The 21,967-nt window shown below is 38.9% G+C and overlaps 1 protein-coding gene across 1 annotated transcript in view; it reads left to right on the top strand.

Moving 5' to 3' along the window:
- The window catches only part of ANO5 (anoctamin 5), a 56,203-nt gene that overhangs the window by 24,965 nt on the left and 9,271 nt on the right, over positions 1 to 21,967 (top strand). Inside the window, exons 6-18 of the mRNA XM_062495945.1 lie at positions 423 to 536; positions 6,700 to 6,768; positions 7,744 to 8,028; positions 8,379 to 8,492; positions 10,058 to 10,173; positions 11,020 to 11,154; positions 12,385 to 12,490; positions 12,572 to 12,632; positions 14,954 to 15,105; positions 17,777 to 17,851; positions 18,489 to 18,711; positions 20,506 to 20,675; positions 21,296 to 21,393. Of these exons, the coding sequence (XP_062351929.1) occupies positions 423 to 536; positions 6,700 to 6,768; positions 7,744 to 8,028; positions 8,379 to 8,492; positions 10,058 to 10,173; positions 11,020 to 11,154; positions 12,385 to 12,490; positions 12,572 to 12,632; positions 14,954 to 15,105; positions 17,777 to 17,851; positions 18,489 to 18,711; positions 20,506 to 20,675; positions 21,296 to 21,393 (1,718 nt within the window). The remainder of the gene's footprint in view (positions 1 to 422; positions 537 to 6,699; positions 6,769 to 7,743; positions 8,029 to 8,378; positions 8,493 to 10,057; positions 10,174 to 11,019; positions 11,155 to 12,384; positions 12,491 to 12,571; positions 12,633 to 14,953; positions 15,106 to 17,776; positions 17,852 to 18,488; positions 18,712 to 20,505; positions 20,676 to 21,295; positions 21,394 to 21,967) is intronic.

Raw genomic sequence — 21,967 nt, 5'->3', positions numbered from 1 at the left:
AGTAAATAGTCAATGTTGAAACATCACCCCTGTATTTTTGTGAGATGTGGTCATTGCTGGGACATACGTCTTTCTGGTGGTTTGATTTAGTGAATGTTGTTATGTAGAGGAAAATGCATGGAATTTACATTTTGCTACCTGCTTTGAGTATTCACAAGTATTGCTACACTAACATATATATGCATACATATATTTATTTTTCCTTTACCTGTTATTTACATGTAGTGCTTGTGGACATAGGTTGTTAATTTTGAAATTATTTAAACTAGATGTAGCCCTTGTTAAAACTTGCCCAAATATATCTTCAGCTGTAAAGAAACTGAAGAACTGTGGCAATATGGGGAGAAACTTCTTTGCGTTCTGTTGTATTTTAAAAAATAGTAATGCTTGCTTTTTTCTTTGTATGCCTGTATCTTCTACAGATTGATAAAAGACATCAAAGCAAAGATTCTATTTTCTTCAGGGATGGTGTCAGGAGAATTGATTTTGTTCTCTCCTATGTGGATGATCTTAATAAGGAATGGGAAAAAAAGTTGGTAAGTTTGTCTTTTTGAAGTCCTCTTAATTTTTATTTATAATAAGATGGATATCAGTTACTAACCCTTTCAGATCACTAGACTCATCTGTAATAGAAGTTAGTTAAAAATCTGTAGCCATCTGAAAAGCAATTCCGTGTATGGAAATTTCTGTGTAATTTACTGTTGTTTGTCAGGACCCAATTTTATTAGGTTTTTCTGTCTATATTTATTGAATTGATCACTCTTCATTACTTAGGCTGAGCAATATATTAGATAATGGAGCAAAGTAATTCAAATTATTTTGCTTCTTCATTTAACAGTCTAGCTGAGACTTTGGAGAAATATTTTTAAATACTTGTACCTGTACATACTTTCCAATGAAGGAGGATTCTTCTAAATAAGCAAAGATCATCCAAGCAAGATTTAACAATGACTATTTTTTCACACCCTTTGACTGCAGTAGGAGGAAAAACAGGCCCAAGACTCAATGCAGTTTTCCATTAATGCTTTTTTCTTAAAATATACTCTGAGAAGCACAAACACAGCATGTCCTCCTGAAGCTTTTCCCTGTGGTTGACTTACTGTCTACATATGTGTACTCATTCTTCTAGAAGAATATTTAAAGTGGCTTTTATGAGAGCCCTCCTATGTAACAGAGCACAAGAACAAACTTTCTCTAAAATGCCACTTAGTGATTCTTGCTGAGCTTGCCAGCAAGACACAGTTGCCTGATTGGTAATAATAGGTCAGATGGAATCAGTTAATGACACCTGTTTGTTACCTGCTCACACTGACACATGAGTCTAACTTGGCTAGCAGAAATTCAAGCTGTATAAAAATCCAGTATGATGAGATGCAGGCAAGGCAACAAATTTTATATGAAGCACAATATTTTAAAAAAAACCAAGGATTTTGGTTTTTTTCTCTGTATTTGCTGCCTTCTTTCAGAGTCAGGAGAGCTTACATTTACAAACTAGTTTCTCCAATATGGAACTCCAAAGTTTATTCATGATCAAAAAAATTGTAAAAAGGAGATAAAAAATAAACTACATTCTCAAGTAATCATATTATTCTGAAAGATAAGGGTATCTGAAAAAAAAAAACCGTAATTATACCAATGCTTATGACAAAATCATGATCAAAACTATTGGTCTTTCAAGCAAAGAATGGTTACAATCTGTATCTTGTCATATTGAGGTATTTTGTAATTAAAAATTCAAATTTCCGTTGGAAAAATACTCTCGAGATTGGACTGTTAAAAAAAAATCACATATAACTTTCATTCTTTTATGAAGAAAATACTGTTTTCATTAAGAACTTCTGCTGCCTGTCCTTGCATCCAAATACAAGTGTAGAACACATCTTATTACTTTAAAAAATCCAAACCTTTGTCATGTCTCTTAACGCTTTTCCCAGATTAAGCATCTCAGTTAGCTTTGCTCAGCTGGCCATATTCCATAGATTTTCTTGGGAGACCAGGATATTTGATAGCTATGATACCATAGGTTTATATGCAAGCATACTTTTTCCAACTCACCCTGACTTTTTGTCAGGCTGTACTCCTAGTTAGATGCTTTCTTCTCCCTTGAAGCAAAGTGCATTTGAAAAAGAAGGAAGAGAAGACCACTCAGTGTAGAGAGAAGAGAGATAACCATGCAAAATTTGCTAAAGCAAGTCTTAAACCCATTAGTCATACTTGAATTATTTAAAATTAGGAAATAAATTAATACTATTTAGGTAATGTTTCAGGTGGGAAGGAAAAGGAGTCAGACGGTCAGTTTAGTCACTCCCTCATATTGTGTGCAGAAATTTCCTTCTCATTGCTTTGTGGGTCATTAGGGGCTAGTTGGAATCTTTGCCAGACCAGAGTCCTTGTCCATGGATGTCATTATTGACTGAACCAGTCAAGTGGGAAAAAACCCAAGAGTTAGTAGCCAATATTGTCCTTTCTCTTTGAGTTACAAATGCACTCCCTAGGGGAAGCATCTGTTTTTCAAATGGCCTAAACGTCCACACTAAGTCTTGTGAGATTTAATTCTGTGTATGTCTGTTCCTTGCAAAGGAGTTTATGGCCCTGTGGAGGAAGGTCAGTGGCCCTGTAGATTAGCTCTGTGGTCACTGGACAAACAAAAATGGAGATACTAATTTTTTTTACACAGTTCCTGGAGCATCTGCATTTGCCCTATAATTACATTCAGCACAGATCTTTATACAATTAGTACATCCATAAATTAGACTTCTTAGCATACAAGTACTGTGCTGTTGTCTTTGTGGTAACAAGATTTAAATATTGATGAACTGCAGCCTCTGAAATTTGTGTGACGTACACTGTGCTTGCTATTGTACAGTTATCGTAGAAAGAAATGTTTCTTTCATGGTGGTACAATGATACAGTAAAATGGAGCAGCTAAGAATAGAAGTGTTCATACCAGGAGAATAACAGTTGTGACAAACGGTTTTGTTTCCTAGTCTCAAGGAAACAGCTTTATTCTGCATTTCTAAGAATGAGATAAATAACTTCTTTGTGTGTTTCAGTATAGCCCTGATACAGCTGTAAGAGGCAGTCTGTTCATCTTTTCCCTTAGCTTCATGCAGAACAACTTTTAACTTTTTTGATATTCCCAGATACATTCCAGCTTCAATGCTATTTTAAACTTGCCTTCTGTAAGCTACATGAATAGATCAAACCACAGAGGTCTCTGAACAAAAATTAGGATTACAGTTTTTTGAGACAATATTTAATATTATTCCTTAAAACCTCCAGCACACGTGGAAATATTTTACCACCATATGACATGCATGTGAACATGAAAAAATAAATAAAATGTATAAAAACATGTAACAAAGTATTGATGTATGACCAGGACATAGTCTTTATTGTCCATAAATATATTTATTCACAAGAACTAGAGAGCATTGGGACTCACAGATCTCTTTGCAAAGTAACTCACTCCTGTGTTGACTGGAAGCAAAGTCCCTCTGACCCCAGCTGGGTACAGAGATACAAAAGGAAATTTTATCTAGTTCCCTTCCTGGTCTTCATCATCTCAGACAGAAACCTGTGCTTTCTTAGAGGTACCAGCTAGACCAGAGATAGGGAGCCATGGGCAGCAAGTATCAGCTGCTTGTTGCTGCTGTTAGCCCTTTAGCAGCTGCGCCCCAGATGTGCAGGAGTGGTTGAAAGCTGGGCTCAGTCTGAACTGGGACCTCTCCATGCAGTTTTGCAGAAGTTTGGCTGGTAGTTGCAGAAAAAGTCAAAGCATTGGAAGGGACCCACAACAATCAAGTCCAATGAGTCAGCAGTGCCCTGGCTGCCAGGGGGCCAACCCTGTTCTAGGGGGGCATCAGGCAGAGCATCACCAGCCAGGCAAGGGAGGGCATTTGTCCTGCTCTGCTCAGAGCTGGGGCAGCCTCACCTTGAGTTCTGTGTGCGATTTTGGGCACCGCAATATAAAAAAACACAGAGGTTGAGAGACTGTCCAAAAGAGGGCCATGGGGCTGGTGAGGGGCCTTGAGGTGAAGCCTTATGAGAAAGAGCTGAGGGCACTTGGTTTGTTCAGCCTGGGGGAGACTGAGGGGAAACCTCATCACAGTGTGCAATGTTATTGTGAGGGGAAGGGGAGGGAGAAGTACTAACCTCTTTTCTCTGAGACCCGTGAGTGACAGGACTCAAAGGAATGGCATGAAGCTGAGTCAGGGGAGGTTTAGGTTGGGTATTAGGAACTACAAGTTTTTTTAGCCAGAGGGTGGCTGGGCACTAGAATAGGCTCCCTAGGGCAGTGGTCACAGCTCCAAGCCTGCCAGAGTTCAAGAAGCATTTGGACAACGCTTCAGGCAGATGGTGTGGCTCTTGGAGTGTCCTGTACAGGACCAGGAGTTCACAGAATTGGAGAATCACAGAATATACTGAGGCAGAAGGGACCAACCAGGAGTTGTACCTGCACTGTTACCCTTTATTGTAGCAGAATTGTTACCACAATCAGGTTTGTAGAGGTTATCTCTCTTCCGTGGGTACCTGATTACGCAGTGTTGCATTTGCATTGGGCATAACAGTACTGCTGGACTTTGAATCTTGCTTTGTTAATCTTAGTGGGATGGTTCTTTACAACCCAGCATGTGTTAGATGATAAGTTAGTCTGTGCTTATCCCACATTATGTGGTGCGGATGATGACTTACAGAGCTTCCCTTGTGCCTCTTTGACTGCAGAGTGGCATCTGTAGCAGAGTCAGAAATATATGCACCAGGTATAGTTTACTAGGTTTGGGGCAGTAAGCTTAAAATTCTAACAAGTACACATTAAAAACACCCAGCTCTGGTCCAGGGATACATTTTGTCCATTTTGACAGTGACATGAAGGAATCCAGTATTTGGCAAGAAAAGGGGGAGGAATTTTTGTTGTTGTTGTGGAAGATTGATTTCCTTTTAAAATGTTTTTCTCATTAACTGGAAAGTACAGTACATTGCATGCGTTTGAGGAGGGGGCTTATAGGAGAAGAGCAGTGTGGTAAAAAGAGCATAATTTCTATTAGAAATAGAAACTGCAGTTCATCGCACTAAGTGTACTGTGAAGAAAGATAAGTAAGATGGGGCCAGACTCTTTGGCTCTGTCTGTTCCTGAGCTGCAAAGCTGGAGAGAAGCTGGCTGGTGTCTGGTAGCAGAGAACCCTCTGAGCTGACTTGCTTGGCCCTCTTCCAGTGTTTGCTGGAGAAAAAATGCACACCAGAATTCTTTGTAAGGAGAAAAAGTAATCCAGAGTAGCATATAGCTTTGGATACTAGGCTTGAATGTCAGCTTTGCTATAGCATCTTAACATGCCTTAATTGTTACACAATTAAAACATACCTTACATTCTTAAATCACCTTTTAGTTGTGTTCTCTGATTGTCATGTCAGTAAACCAGAGTTCTATGACATGTTTATACAGGTGCTTTTAGGCGGGTTTGTAGGAAAAACAGTGCATGCTACTGTTTTTCACCCCAGCATGTGCTAGAACTCAGGAGTTATCATATTCACAAGATTATAGAGTCCTGTGTCTAATTTAATATCTAGTAATATTTGTCAAAATCACTTGTGACACATAAAAATGAGAGGCCACTAACACAGGAAAATGTTTGAGGGCTACGAAAGCTGTTCTTCAGTCTGCATTCGTTTGAGTAGGTTATGCAAACTGAAATGCAAATATGGCAGTCTCCTCCTCACAGACATGCAGGAAAAGAAAGCTGGCTGAAAGCTACAGTGTTTTGGGTTTTTAAAGTATGTTTGAAAGCTGTCATTTAAGACTTTCCAATAGAAGAAACATTAGAAAGTGTGGCAGGGTTTAGCCAGAAATAAGTTTGTGGTCTAGCTTGTTCATTTTAAAGAGGGTAGGGCTCAATATTTGGCTTAATTTATTGTTATTCTGACATTTCTTCAGCAAATTTTATATAATTAAGAGGAAATCAATACAGTCTCTCAATAGGAGCAAAACTTATACAGAGAAGGAGAGGAAGAAAATGTTCTTACCTGAAGATACCACTTAGGAATTTGCAAAAAAAAGAGTTCAAGAAGGGTATAAAGCTCACTCAGGTCATGCAGTCACCACACACTGCCCCAGGGAGGTTTGTTATCTCTGCATGAAGTCCATGCTAACTTTGTGCAAGCTAAGCACATGGGGTGACTTGTTGGTCTTATCAGTGATATTCGTGAAATGCTGTTTGAATTGTCTGTAATCAGTACTTGAGTATCTGTATTGGGCATAATTGCATAACTAAATACACAAAATAAATAGATGAGGCTGTAAGCAATCAGTTTTCCACGTGCTTCCAGAATTTTTCTTTTCATCTTTCTCTTGGAAATACAGCTCAACTTGAACACACCCCCCACACCAGCCTCCTGAAGTCAGAAGTGCTGAAGACACAAGACATCAGTTGCTTCTCTGAGGACCCAGATAGCACAGAACAGGCCTTTTCCTACCCCATGGGTGCCCTGTGGCTAGTCAGTACAGTTTCTGGTGGGTTCCCATCACAAAGCTGGCCCTTGCTCAGCTGTTTTTTGTCTGCTTGCTTTGAGGTGGTCACATTAAAGAAGGTTAGGGGATTGTCATCAGGGCAGTTGGGAGAAGTGAATCACAATGAGTCATCAGTGAGTGATACTTCAGTTGTTAACTTCATCAGTTACTAAAGTGTCTGTGTTTCTCTTCAGGAAAGGAGAAAAGAATTTGAGAGCAACCTGCAGAAGGCTGGTTTGGAGCTAGAAACAGAAGACAAGAAGGTAAAAAAAAAAGAAAAATTAGGACTAAAAGAATAGACCTGGAAATGCTTAAACCACTTTCTTTCTTTGAGAAAAATTGTAAGTTATGCTCATGTATTTCAGTGGAGTGTGACTACTTGAGGAGAAATAAGGTTAATATGTTTATTTGAATGCTTTTTCCAGATACATTGATAAGAATTATGGAAGCAGAATAATTTTGTTTCAAGAGGAAGCTTTTGTTTTCATAATGAAAACAAAGCCTTTGCTTTCATAACAAGAAAGCAAAGTATCTGTGATTTGATTTAAATCCTCATAAATGGGAAGTATACTTACAGCTGCTTTTAATCCCACCCAACAATTAGTTACAGGTTTTGGAAGGTAATGAATGGATTAGTTATGCCCATTGGTTGTTGTAATTATGAGGAAGGACCCTGTAACAACTTGAGGATTTTTGATTAGTGGTGCTGTTTGATGTAATAACTGGAGAATATGCGATTTTGACTGATGCAGTCAGCATGCCAAAGGCTGAGTAAAGTAACTCTCAATGAAGTTCAGGCTGTGTAACATCCATAGGTAGGGAATTCATTGAGCAATATTAAAAGTGCTTCTGATTGCCAACTTCTACTATGAATGCAGAGCACCGCTACAAAAACATACATGTTTTGTGAGGCCTATGACAAGATTATTCTTCATGTTTCCAGTGTAATGAGAATTTTCAGGCTTCAGTGTATGAGATTAATATAGTTTGAAAAGCCTTTGTGAGCTTTTAGTACTGCAAAGATTATTTTTATGAGCAGCCAACCACACAGACAAGCTTTTCAGTAAATATATATATACATACACACAGAGAAAGTCTTTCTATTCCCCCTCCTCCTTTGTTTTGAAATCCTTTAAAAATATGTAAAAGGCAGTGCATTTTTATATGAAAAATATTCCCATAAATCTTTCAATAAAACACAGTTTAGTCTGATGTCTGATTTAACTTTTCTGGAGCAGGAATCTGAAGATGGCAAGATTTTTTTTGTGAAGATCCATGCGCCGTGGGAGGTTCTGATCACATATGCGGAAGTGCTGAACATTAAAGTTCCCATCAAGGAAAATGACATTCCCCCCATGGTGGAGAACCCCCTGGACTGTGTGCTTTTCCCACTCAGGCTGCCCGAGAAGGTGATGCACCCTGAACCGGATTATTTCACAGCACCCTTCAGCAAGGACAAGCAGGAGCTGTACCTCATTAATGATGAGAGCACTTTCTTCTCACCATCCATGAGAAACAGAATAGTACGTATGTGAATTTGCCTACTTATGTTTGCATGTGGATTTGCACATCATCAGAATATTCAGGTAAGGAAGGAGGGATTATAGGAACCGTGGCAACTGAGGTAAATACAGAGAGGCCTGGGTACCTGTGCATCTTGCTTAGAAATGTAGAATAATTATTGGAAGTGATCTGGATGTCTACAAGGCAGTTGTGCCCCCAGTGTTCTTATATGGTATAAGGCCTTCTGAAGAAATACTTTCTGCTTTTGCATGTTGTTCCTGCAGATTGTACACAGTGCACATTCATTATAGATTTCTTTTAAATGGCCTTAAAATAGGAAAGGTCTGAAATTCTTGTCTTTAAATCTCAGGTTAATTATATTCTTACACGTTGCCCATATGGAACAGAAGAAGGGAAGAAGAAATTTGGGATTAAGAGGCTGCTAAACAATGGCACCTATACAGCTGCATATCCTCTTCATGATGTAAGTATTTCAGCTTTCTGCTCCCTTGAGCATTTCCCAGTGTTTGCACTCTTTTACCTACTGTGACATTTGCTGTTCCAGGAGATAAGAAAATAGACTCAAACCTTTCAATTTGTCCCAGTAATTGATTCTGTTTTATAATACATAAGACATACCTGTCAGCTCTACCATTTGGCTTTTATGTGCTGAAATGTTTCTCTCCTGTGGATGCGTTTTTAGAATATGTCAGTCAGTTTCTTTAGAGACTTACTTCATCATATTCCTGTAATGCTGATGACACAAACCACGCAGTAGTACCTTAGATTGCAGCAAGGAATGAATGAATACCTACTGCTGCAGCATACACTCAGCAGTGTGTGTGTATAGGGTGTGTACACACACCCTCTGTAGTTACACAGTAGTGCACACTACCTGCAGCTAGAGAAAAACTCTTGGGGTCATACCATTTTGGAACTGAAGTCACATGAGTTGCCTGCACCCTGCAGTTCAGTAGAAGTGGAATGGTGACTTGTCCATAAACCAGCGAGCTCTGGGGTACAAATACTGTAATACTGGAAATGTGATAAGGATAGTAAATACTGTGTTTAGTTTTGCTGTAAGATCACTTTTTAATATGACACATGTGGATTTAGCCCTGAAATTCCATGGAGAAAACAAGAGAGAGATAGGTTACAGTGTTTTACATGGTCTTCTTCACTTCAAAATTTTTTCCTCCTAAATGTTGTGTTTAATTTTTTTGCATAAATCTTAAATTCTCTCGGTGTTTTTAATGGCTATTTCAGATGTCACTATGCTTTAGTGAACTTAAGTTTATTTTTTTAATATATCTGAACTCTGCCACATTTTTAAATACTGTATATAGGTTTATATTTTAAATGTTTGAAAATATTTTATTTTCCTTAGAAAATAAAAATAAAGGAGTGAATTCCTTAGGTTTGCAGGAGAAAAGTTTGGCTGATTAGGATCTAGAATGCTAGTCTAGGCTGGGAAATACTTTATACTGTTGGGACTACCAAAATCACAGACAGTAAAAAGCAAGAATCTCTTCTGTGCAACTACAACCAACTTTAAATGCTGAGAAATCTTACAAAAGAGAATCTAAAACTTGTGAGACAGACTCAAAAATCGTTGTCTAAAAAGTAATTATTTAATCTTTCAGAATATTTTCAAAAGTGCAAACTTTAGGTTGCTTAAACTTCTGTTGGTTGCTTCCTATTTAGAAATCAATTTTCATTCTCTTCTTTGTGATTGAGGGACATTCAGAAAAAAGGAAAATCAGGGTCACAAAATGAATAATTGACATAGCCAAATATTTCTAGTAGAGTTCTGTGGCGCAAAATTAAATTACAAAAGCTGTCAGAGAAACTGTGGCTATTTTCCGTTGCTTAATTTCTGGGAAAGCGGCGACATTCCAGTATTTTCTTAGTATTTGACAGTGAAAATACCTGATAATGACTAACTCCACAGTCTTCAGAGGGGTGCATCACCATTCCTGTTTGTCTCTTTCAATGTAGTATTTGAGCCTGTCGATGAGGTGTTTTCCCCTTACTCTGATTTGCTCGCAGTGCCAGTACTGGAAAAAGGCGAGTGACCCAAACTGTGACAGTGAAAGGTACACGCTCTACATGGAATGGGCTCGCTTCCTGCGCTTCTACAAAGAGCAGCCTTTGGACCTGATCAGGTGAAATACTGCCTGGGGGTTCTCATGTTCCCTTGGCTTTCACTTTAATACGGTGTATGTAACTCCATCCTGCTAGGAAATCTTTGCCACTCTTAAGATCCGGTGAGAGCTGGATATTAATTGGGCGTTATGTCCAAGAAGTGGAAAAATTATCTCAAATTGAGCCTCGTTCTGTCTAGACAGTCTTGCTGGGGTCAGGTATAGTACAGATAATTTAGCTGTAAAGAAGCACATACATAGAATATCTCTGAAAAAAAAAAGGTTTAATAATTATTTGAAATGTTGAAATTTCAGCGCAGACTTGAAAAAAATACTGACGAAATCAGTTTTGAAGATTGATTCTTAGTTCTAACCCCAAATTTAAACTCACTTAAGATCTCTGAGATTCAGCTGTTGTGATACAACAGAATATTGTTTTGTTCACAGGTTACAGTTCCTTGTTTGTAGCACTAGTGGTTGTATTTCTGTGGATTACCTATTTGTTTTAACCATAGGGTCAGAACTGTTGTGCTGTTTCATTTGTGTAACTCCTTGGAAAAATCAGAAAGTAAATTGTCACACTATGCTGTGGAAAAGAGAAAGGAGTGATTTTAATGTTGGTTTCTGCTAGGAGGAAAAAAGGGACAAAAGATGCCATGTAACCTGATCATTCCCCTCACTCATGCAGCTTGGGTGACTTTCTCATGGCCAGCTTCAGACCACATTTTCCCCAATACTTCAATGCATTTACTCTTCTGTTAAAAAAGGATTTTGCCAAGTATTTCAGTTTTACTCTGGCCAGTTTGCTCTATCACAGTTTTAAATTTTACTTTGTGTTCCTGTTAATTGCAATTTTTTTTTATTCAGAAAATACTATGGTGAGAAGATTGGAATCTATTTTGCCTGGCTAGGATTTTACACCGAGATGTTATTCCTTGCAGCAGTTGTTGGCTTAATCTGTTTTCTTTATGGCTTGTTTACAATGGATGAAAATATGAGCAGGTAAGTATAATGTTGAAAATCTCCTGGGCAAAAGCTAAGCAAGGTGAAAATTTTATTCTTGAAAAAAAAAAAAATTACACTTGTTGTTACTCAGCAGGTAACAAGCTTTTAAAGCTTGTCAGAGCAGACAAATTTTGTTCTTCAGCTGTCTTTATTGACTGAAAAGGTGGTGGACCACTAATGCAGAACTTGTGACTGTCAATTAGTAAGACAGCTTGTAGGTGAAAAGCAATATTTTGTTTGCCATAGCTTTCTGTATTGGAGAAACTGCAATATATTAAGTCCTAAGAGTACCTGTTAGATCTCTCAAAATTGTTTAAGTGTTTATTGTTGCCTTAAGCTCATCTATTTAATCTATCTTGCAGAGCAGTCAGACCTTTTTGTGTAGGTCATCATTTGGACTAACCAAAACCATGAGTAAAACACATCAGCAGTATTCTCTCATCAAAGAGGGATCCAGTATCTTAGAAGCCACAGTTGGGTGTGGGTTTTTTTTAATAAGTATAGTATTTGTTTTATCAGAAGTCCAAAGATATATTGTATTCAGGGGTTGGGTGTGGGGAGAAGAAAAGTGGGTTGACTTTTCATTGCTCGCTATTTTCTGTAAGAAGGCCTCCATAAAATTTTGAGTTTAACCATAAAAGATGACTAGAAGTTTAAATTCTCATCTATTGTGTTGAATAATGTGATTTTGAGACTTGTATTTTAGCTAAGTTAAGAATTCATCTGGGAATACTGTTACACGTATTGAGATTTCTCTGGATGCCAAAGAACTATCATGGGATTCTAAATTTTACCCACTGTCATTAAATTGACGTAGCAAATTTTACTGCAGATATCAAAGCTGAGGTGGTCCCTCTGCTTTTAGAAAAGGTGTTTTGATGTCATTGCTAACCTGATGAGAAATAACATGGTTTATATCTTGCCTGAAAGCAGTGCGTGTGCAGTACAGCTCCTGACAGACTCCTGATTCATTGCTGGTAGAGCCAAAAGCCCATATCAAGGGAATTGTTCATTCTACTCCTTGTAGCAGCTGTTTCATTCTTGGCTCACCCTGACCAGCCACTGATTAGCACCAATGAATGTGGCAAGATGTGGCATTTTTGTTGTCAGCCTGCAGATGTTGACCTATGAACAAATGAAGCTCCTATTTTATTTTTTTAATGAGTTTTATATAACAGCTTTTAAGATGTTGTGGAAACAGATACCTTACAATGTTTTCCTCCTTAGCAAAGAAATCTGTGACCCTGCAATTGGAGGAGAGATCATCATGTGCCCACTTTGTGACCGAGACTGCGAGTACTGGAGACTAAACACCACCTGCGAGTCCTCACAGGTCTGTGTCTGGTTCTGCAGCCATTCTGTTCTTCCTGAAAACTGTCTTGGTACTGACCTGTTCCTGGCTATTCTGTTGCAGTATTCCCATTTGTTTGACAACGTGGCAACTCTCTTTTTTGCCATTTTCATGGGTATATGGGGTGAGTACCTTTGATAAGTTATATGTCAAGCAATAAGGAGATCTTGGCCAAGCTGCTGAGGGACGCTGGAAATGGGAAGAAGGGGAATAATTGCTTCTCCTTAGTATCCTGCCTCAGATGCTGAAGTGATAAACAAGTGAAAATAATTTAATGTTACAGAGGACTTAAGGCAAAGAAATGCAAGCAGGATGCCATAAGAATATCATAAGAATTGTGTACTCTTAGCTACTAACATTTGATTATTTTGTTAGTAACCAAGGGGGTCATATCTTATGCAGCCCATATAAGAGTCCTCTCTGCTCAGCCCTGCACATCATCAGTGTCCCAGTGAGAGAGTGTGGGGAGCTTTGTGTCCTTTCACTGGATGGATGGATGGTGGTCTCTAGCACCACTAGTGCACTGCCACTGTATTAGCTGTACTTTTGGGTTGAGAAAACCCATTGGGTTCTACTCCAGTGAACTTCATACATTGTAGTATGTTTTGATGATGTAGAAATAGGTGGATTTCTGGTCTCTATAATCATAGTTTCACACCAATGATACTTCTTCAGACTTCTAAGGACATTGTGTTGAATATGTTCTTTTCTTCAACTGTATGAAGGTTTATCAATTCAGGATAGTATAGTTATTGTTTCTTATTTCCCTAAATACAATTATCTTATTTCATACTGTTTGTATGAAATGTCATAATTTAATTTTTAACTTGTATGTAGATATTTCATTAACTCACAAAGATTCTTGTGTGCTAATAGAAAACCTGTGTATTTTTTTATTGGAGGATCTAACCACTCCCTTCCTTCATATTCCTGCATTCCTTTAAAAAAAAAAAATTCTAAGAAGATTTTTGTTGTATGGCTGTTTTACTAAGCTTTTCTTGGTTTCTAAGAACTAGCATTTGCATCACATGGATTAGTCATTCAGGAAGTACCCGCCAAAGAGTTTAGAACTGCAGAAGATAAGCTTTCCTCTGTTTGTCTAACCATAAAATGTCCCCAGTTCAAATAAGAACAATCAGATTACAAAATGTTTACATTTTAAAGTAGCTAATAAAGGGCTTTTAAAATGTTATATAGTATTATAAATTTTATAGTTGTTGATATGTTAAATCAGTTCCCTCTAGTGTCTTAAAAAATTCTGAGGCCAGCCCAACTCTTGATCATATGAAAATCATCAGACTTCCACTGTCTTTAAAATGACCACGTGTCCTGGTTTAGGGCAAATTTGGGAGGAAACCTCCAAAGGGGTCCCTCTAGAAAGCATCAAGCAGCCCCCTTCCCCCACCAGTTCAGGACACGTAAATCTCCTTTGAGAAAAGTGGAAAAAACTGTTTGTTAAACAAGCAAAGTATTCAAGAGCACCAAAAAATGAGTAATATTGAAAAATGGAACCGCTCATTGTTCTGAAGAGATGGCAAATTGAGAGAGAGGGTTCTTTTTGGCTGGGTGTAGCTCGGCTCCCTCCGTCTCTTATCAGTCCCTCCTGTGCTGGAAATTGCCACATCCTGAGCCCTGCTGGGCCACAGCTGTGAGCTCCCAGTGTTTTTCTGGGTTTTTGGTCCACAGCAGGCTGATCAGTTCCAAGAAAAAGAAAAGCCACAGTCCAGGGAACTTTTCTGCATCAGCTAGCTGAAAAAAGTAACTAAAAGCCAAGAGTTTTCTCGTGTTCTCTGTCCATGCTGCAGACAGCACAGTCCATGGGAGAGAATGCCAAAGCTCTCATCTCTGGGTTTTTGAATACAGCTGCCTCAGACATTCCACTGCTTCTCCTTCTCCCCCCTTCACTCCCTATCTAGTTTTAAAGGCACAAAACTTATTTCTGGGCTTAATATATGAATGGGGATACAATTTAGCATCATGAAGTCACCCTAGAACACCATGATAACAAATAAGCATCTAAAAGCAACAGAAATGTTTGACCATATACTTGAAAGCTGTTTTGCTTATTTGTTGTAGTAGTTATTTATGTGTTATAGGTTTATACACAGCAATTAATTGAATTATCAGGTTATTTTCTTTATTCCATGTTGCGTTTTGAATACACAGAGTAGTTAATTGAACATTGTCACCATAACCATGGAAACACCCATATATTGTTTTGGCATCTTCCTTGCCATCCACTTCTGGAATTCAGTTAGCTAACAAATCACTGGATTTGTATTGTGATCTTATCTATGAACTATAGTAGGTAGTCAGTAAAAATCAGTGAGTCACCCTGTAAGGATAATAATAAACCACAGAAAAGAAGCCAGTGTAGGTGTTTTACTTGGTTCTTGAACTTGTTCACTTCTTCCTTGACTCTATTTTAACATTTGCAAATTGTAGTTACACTTTTCTTGGAGTTTTGGAAGAGGCGGCAGGCGAGACTGAAATATGAATGGGATTTGGTTGATTTTGAAGAAGAACAGCAACAGCTCCAGCTGAGGCCTGAGTACGAGGCAAAATGTACCCTAAAGAAGAGGAATCCCATAACTCAGGTATGAACATGCTGCGTTGGCACATGTGCAAATTCAGTTGTATGCTGAAAGTTTTGTAACGTGGAAATTGATATATTGAATGAGGAAAAAAAAAAAGATAAAGCGTATGGCTTTTACAGCGTCTTTCACAATTCAGGGTAACACTCCCTGAAACTTCCATCCCTTTAAAACCTCTCTTTCTTGTCCCTACACAACATATGAAGAAGCAGTCACTGTGATCTAAACTGATAAGTTGGTCTAGCTGTGATTTTTTGCTTCTGATACATAACCACTTTGTCTGGGGAGCACCAGAGGGATGAAGGTTGCCAAAGTCCTTTCTCTGAAATGTAATTGAGATACTATTACTACTTAACTCTGTTAAACACTCCATATAAATATTAGATGTTTAATGTTAATTTAAATTTATTTTAGGTACGGGTTACTTGACAAATTTCAGGATCAGCTGGTTGCTTTTCAACACAACATTTACCACACCTATTTGATGTATTTTTAAATTGTCTTTTCCCTTTCATAGAATTGCATATAAATAGCCTATTGTCACTAGTCCTAAGTGTGCTTAGAGTCTTCAGAAAAGAAATAGAAGCTTAGTCAGAATGTGGGAAGAGTCTTTTTTCTATAAACAGTAGCCCTGTCTTTCAGGGCTTGTCTCCTTAATCATTAGGAAATACATATGCTAATCTTATTTCTCATGAGAGAGAATTTTTCCCTTCCACATACACAGCATTAATTCTGCTGCTGTAACTAGTGCAGTGTACCTTGCACAGGGCTCTTTGATAACAGTGCACTATGTTTAAGAGTGTAGCTCTGCTGAAGCATTAATTTCTGCATGTGCAGGAAAACAGGTTCAGGTAAATGAATTTTCATTAGTTAGCTCTACTGATTGAAAACATGTGCCTGCTAGTTATGTGTTATTTGCTGGTTTGCATCCCTGTCTATCCTCAGGCTCAAACCACACCCTGTTCCATGGATGCACAGCACCCAAACCCTTCCAGACTGTGGTTGTGCTGCAGCCTAGGGAGAGAGAGGGATGAGCTCTGTCCAGCAGGCAGGTGCTGGCCCTTGTGTGCTCTTCGAGAGAGGGTGATCATGCTAGGGCAGGGCAGTAGTGGTTGCAGTGGTTAGCAGTGGTTGTGTACAGCATGGACCAAAACCTGTAGCCTGGTGAGGTGAATCAGCTGTACCAGAGCACAGCCAAAGGCTTAGGTGTGCTTGTGTAGCTGTCCTGAGGGAGACGATTGTTCTCTCTCTAAATTAATTCAGATCCCTTAGGTGAAATAGGGTTCTGTGAACTTTATTTAGGAAGTAGAAATAGACTGTGGTACGCTTCTCCTATCTCAGTGTGAGATACTGCACTCCTCTGTACTCTATGTGTGCATTAACAATTTTGATAAAAATTCAATGACTATACAAGCCTTTATTTTATGACACTTCAATTTACTATCTCAGTACTTTCTGAGAAGCTTTTTTGCAGCAGGGTTTATCAGTGATCCTTATCAGTACCCAATTACAGGCTGACTTGTACAGGTAATAGTAGTGTAATTTTTCTGTTAGAGCTTGTCCTATACTGAACTCGTGAAAGGCCAGTGCTTTCAAATAAGTTAATTCTGCAGTAACCAATAAGGTCATGTGGGTACAGGACTATGATTTTCTTGTGTCCCACAGCTGGTTTTGCTTCACTCAGAAAATTATTTCATCATTATTCATGATTAAAAGTTTTAAGTGCTCTGAAACTGAAATTGCTGATCTTGAGGCTATCATTAACATACTTGTTCGTGGTGCTGAACTGGCCAACTAAATCATAGCTAAAATTTGGGCTTGCTAAGACAGTAGAATTCTACTTTACATAAATAACAGATTCAAACTTAGGCTCTGTCATTGCACATTACATTTGGGATTGTAGCCATCTGTAGTACTCAGTGCTACTTAGCTCAAGAGGAGTCTAGGCACTCTACAGTGCCTTGTCCCACAGATTTATCAAATTCAGGTTATTTTTCCCTAGATCTTCTTCCACAGACATTAGTTTTTAAAGAGAAGATTCTTTCATAAAGTATGATATTTTCTGATATTTGAGGAACTAGGATTGGTTGCACAAACTTAATACAAACATTGAAAATTGTTCATGTGTCATCTGGGGGTACTGGCATGGCTGGTGCTACAGCAGAGCTTGGCAGCTACATTCATAGCTATTTTCTTCAACTACAAAAACAAATAAAATTGAAGGAGTGAAGAAAAACACTCTCTAACTGGCACACCCAAATGACAAGTTTTAAGGAATCTTGGCAGAAAGAATTTATAAAACTTGAGTCCAGTTGTGGACTCAGAGCTGTTTGACAGCTAACCTGGCATCACAGTTATAGTTGTGGCCTGACTCATCTCAGGAAGTTGGTCTTTGTCTTTAGCTACTGATTGAGTTTGGAAAAGTTTAACCATTCTTTCGAGGTACTTTCTTGACTTGTAGCAGTTTTATGGCTGCTTCTGTCCTGATCTTTTTGCCCGGCCCTGCACCCCCCTGCTCCACTTCACAGCATACTCAGAATTATGTCCTGTCTGCCATTTGAGAGAGGCAGGGTTCTGGATGGTTTCCCTAGATGTGAGCATTTTCACACAGCTGGTGAGAGCTCTGTGTGCTGCTTGATGTTGGAATAACATGAGCTGTACTTGACTGTTTCAGGAGATGGAGCCTTATTTGCCTTTAACAAGCCAGGCTATGCGATTCTGCATCTCAGGAGCTACAGTGTTGTTCTGGGTGAGCATCTTTTTGAATCATCATTTTAACATATATCAGAGATGCTGATTATTACTAATCATCACGTTAAAACAAACTGGTTTTAATCATGATGTTAACACATGCTTTTATTGCTGTTCTGCAGATTTCATCCTGTCATTCAAAGTGCACTTCAATGCTGATATATTTTTTTAAAGGCACTGGAAATCTGTCATTAATTAGTAATTTGATTGGATATTTTAGCATGAGAATAACTTCCTCTGTGACTTATTTGATGTTAATAGACGTACCAGAAAAATTGTAGTAAAGGCAAACAAATAAAAGGAATTCACGACAATGAATACAGAGCGAGTTTCAGAGCAGACAGTTTAATCTAACTTGTCCTTTCCATCTCCTATCTGCACTCTTCTGCACTTTCTCAGATACCAGTATTAGAATGTCAGCTTTTCTTATGTCATCAAAACAATTTAATATAATAAAGTATTTTGCCTGTCCACTTTTCATTTCAATGCTGTGGAACTCACACCCACAAAAAATAAAATTTTAAAAATACAAAGCATGATGGTTTACATCTTGTTTTTAAAGCAGCATGCATATAGCTGTAGTATATAGCTATGCTAAGCTGCAAGTGTATTTCAAATGTCCCTCCTTTTCTTAGGTGTCCTTGATCATAGCCAGCATGATAGCTGTGATTGTGTATCGCCTTGCAGTGTATGCTGCCTTTGCCAGCCTCATGGAAAACACTCAGACACTGCAGCCCATCAGTGGCTTACTGACCCCTCAGCTGGCAACTTCTGTCACAGCTTCCTGCCTCAATTTTGTCATCATCATGATACTGAATTTCTTCTATGAGAGAATAGCCATCTGGATTACTGATATGGGTAAGCATGCCTTGAAGGCAAAACTTGGAAAGAATCCTTGGAGATTCCATTGAACACCATTAAGGTGTTCCATGCTGTTGTTCTCAGCTCAGGTACAGTAGGAGCTCTGTAGCTTGCAGTAGCTTGCAGCAATGACCCAGGTGTATCCAGGCCATACTGAATATTTCCCTTGAATTTCAGTAGTTCTCATTGCCTAGTTTCTCCTCATATAATGCTTGTTTATATTAGAACTACTCTACAGAGACAATCACAGACCTGAACATAGTTAAAAATAATCTTGAGTCACCAAAGCAAGATTAGACTGTCTTGAAGTAGCAGTATTTCAGTTTAGAAATCCTGTAAATATATTTGGAAAAATGAATCACAGCTATCTTTACAAGAAAAAAAGACTAAATATTTTTTAATCATGACTTTCAGTCTGGGCGAAAAGATGGGATGGGACAGTACATTTTCCATTTTTTTCTGGATGTTGTTTCCTTTAGCTCTGGCCATACAGATTTGTAGTTGCAAAGATGAAAGGCAGAGTTTGAGCAGGATGAGAAGCTGTGCCCAAGATGTGTTATTATGGCAGTAGCCATTGATAGCAGTACCCTCGCTCCAGAGCTGGAGGCCCAGAAAGAGTGACTACTTTTGTAGTGTATTTTATGTTGGACTTCTGCTTGCATGCTGGAAGTATCATTCCTGCACCTGGCCCAGGCTGTCAGCAGTGTCTGCCCAGACTTTATTCACTCTTGAACTCCTTGAAATGGTTAGGCCAGATTTGGTGTTCAGACAAGCAGGTATAACCTGCCTCTGGTGCTCTGAATGCTTGTGCCTCACATAAATATTTAACAGCTCACTGAAAATAAAAATATTTTGGGGAGCTGAAAGCTAGTCAGACTGCCTCACCTGAGTGCTGCCTCCTCTGTCCTACATACACTCTGATGTCAGGTTCCCAGTAAATACCTCATGTTCTTCTGGCATGCAAACTTACACCAAGCTTGGGACATCAGTTTACTCAGTTATATGAAACAACTTTACAGTAAGGCAGATGAGTTCAATTTGTCTGCAAGGTCCTGACCAATTCAGGTGACTTGAATGTTTGCAGTGTACTTTCTTAGGCTACTTCCCAACTTGAATTTGTTTTGTTATAATTTAACAGGACATTTGATGATGATTTGCTTAGGGCTTCCTGCTGCCTTCAAGAATATAAATGTGACAGACAATGAGCAGCGAAAGGCAGTAAAATCCTGAGCAATGGTCTGGGCATGTACAGTAGCTCCAAGATGCCTGTACTGTCCCCTATTTTTCTGTCCATTATGAACCTTGTCTTTCAGAGGCACATGGGCCATGCAGTTTCTGCTTATTTTAATGATATGCACATACAGTATGTTGGGAAGAAATATTGTAACATACTTCTTTACCACAAAGAAGAAAACTAATTGTGTGTTGCCAGCTGTGAAATCTTCATACTACAGGAGATCATTCTAGTTACTGTTTGACATTCAACTCAGCTCTCCTAAAATAGTGTAAGATTTGGGGATGGACAAGTGCTAATGGACAGGACAAAGAAGGGGAAATTAAATTTTATAGAAGTTTTAAATATTAATTTCCTTTGCCTTCCTGTGTCAAACGTTGCATTGTAAAGTAAGGGTAGGATGTCTGAAAACAGGAACTCCATCTGCTGAAGTGTTTGTAGGTGTTCTTTTCCTTTTTTTTCTTCTTTAAGTTCACTGTGCATGATGATTATTTGTGAATCTGTATCCTTTGAAGGGGAATAAAGGAACATAAAATGATTGTTTTCTGGTTTCACAGAGATCCCCAGAACTCACATGGAGTATGAGAACAGGCTCACAATGAAAATGTTTTTGTTCCAGTTTGTCAACTACTATTCATCCTGCTTCTACGTGGCCTTCTTCAAAGGGAAGTTTGTTGGTTACCCAGGTGCCTACACATACATGTTTAATCGCTGGCGAAATGAAGAGGTAAGATTTTCTTAATTAAGGTGGATTGTTCCCTTCAACCCTCATAGTAATAGATTTCCAACTGCAGGCTTGGTCTGAAATGAGCTGGACCTCAGCTGGCTGCTCTGAAGCTGATGCTCAGGCTTCCAATGTCTTCTCCTGCTCTTGCTAGTCAGGGTAACGCCAGCAGTGAAAATCTGTCAGTCACAAGAGTGAAAAATCATAAAGCCTATCTTGGTCCTGGTTCTCCTGAAAATATCAGTGGGTCTTACTATGGGTCTTAAAAAAATAAAATCTGGTGCTGAGAGCTCACTGAGTGCAAAAGATTCACCTTGCTGGGGCTGAGGGATGTGTGCTGCACACAGGTCCTGCTGAAGCATCTCTGAATTACTCTGTCTTCATATGGTTGTTATGTTTTGCTGTGTGTTATGTCTCGCACTCGAAACACTTAAAGCCCTCACACTTGTAACTCTTAAAGCCCTTCTGTAACACCCTACTTGAGAGAGTGGCTTAGCTGGCAGTCCGTGTGGAAATTAAGTATTGTCCTTACAAGTTTTAAGATCTCCTTTCTTGCATTTTTACAGCAGTAGAATGTAGTTTATGTGGGTGATGTCCATTAACACTCAGTTTGTCTCCACCAGTGTGATCCTGCAGGCTGTTTGATAGAACTGACGACACAGCTCACCATAGTCATGGCTGGCAAGCAGATCTGGGGAAACATCCAAGAGGCTATTGTTCCGTAAGTTCTCTCTGACACTGAGGTACCCATCTTACAGCCAGAGGAAATTCTTGGGAGGTGTGATTGCCATATGAGGAAGATAAGAAGAATTCTGTAAATTAAGCAAAAATTCTGACACTTATTTCATAAAGGCTTTCAGCCTCTTTTGTGAAAGCCATGCTTGTAAAAAAAGCATGTGGTGTTAAGGAGTTTGTTCAGATAAGGGGAGGGACTAGATTAGACCTGTTGTTTGCAAATAGAGATGGGCTGGTGGGAGATGTGGTGGTTGGAGGCCACTTGGGGCACAGTGATCATGAGATTATAGAGTTCTTGATATTTGGTGAAATCAGGAAGAATATCAATAAGACTTTTTCATTAGACTTCCAGAGGGCAGCCTTTGGCCTATCTAGGAGACTTACTCAAGAGTTCCTTGGGAAGCAGCCCTTAAAAACAAAGGAGTCCAGGAAAGGTGGACATGCTTCAAAACAGAGATCTTGAGGGCACAGGAATAAAGGACACTCAGAGATGACTTTATCACTCTACAACTTCCTGAAAGGTGTTTGTAGTCAGGTGGGGTTGGTCTCTTTCTTCAGGC

The sequence above is a fragment of the Cinclus cinclus genome, chromosome 6, assembly GCF_963662255.1.
Source record: "Cinclus cinclus chromosome 6, bCinCin1.1, whole genome shotgun sequence".
Lineage (NCBI taxonomy): Eukaryota > Metazoa > Chordata > Aves > Passeriformes > Cinclidae > Cinclus > Cinclus cinclus.
Note: the sequence above shows the minus strand (reverse complement) of the source record. Positions and strands in the feature narration are given on the sequence as shown.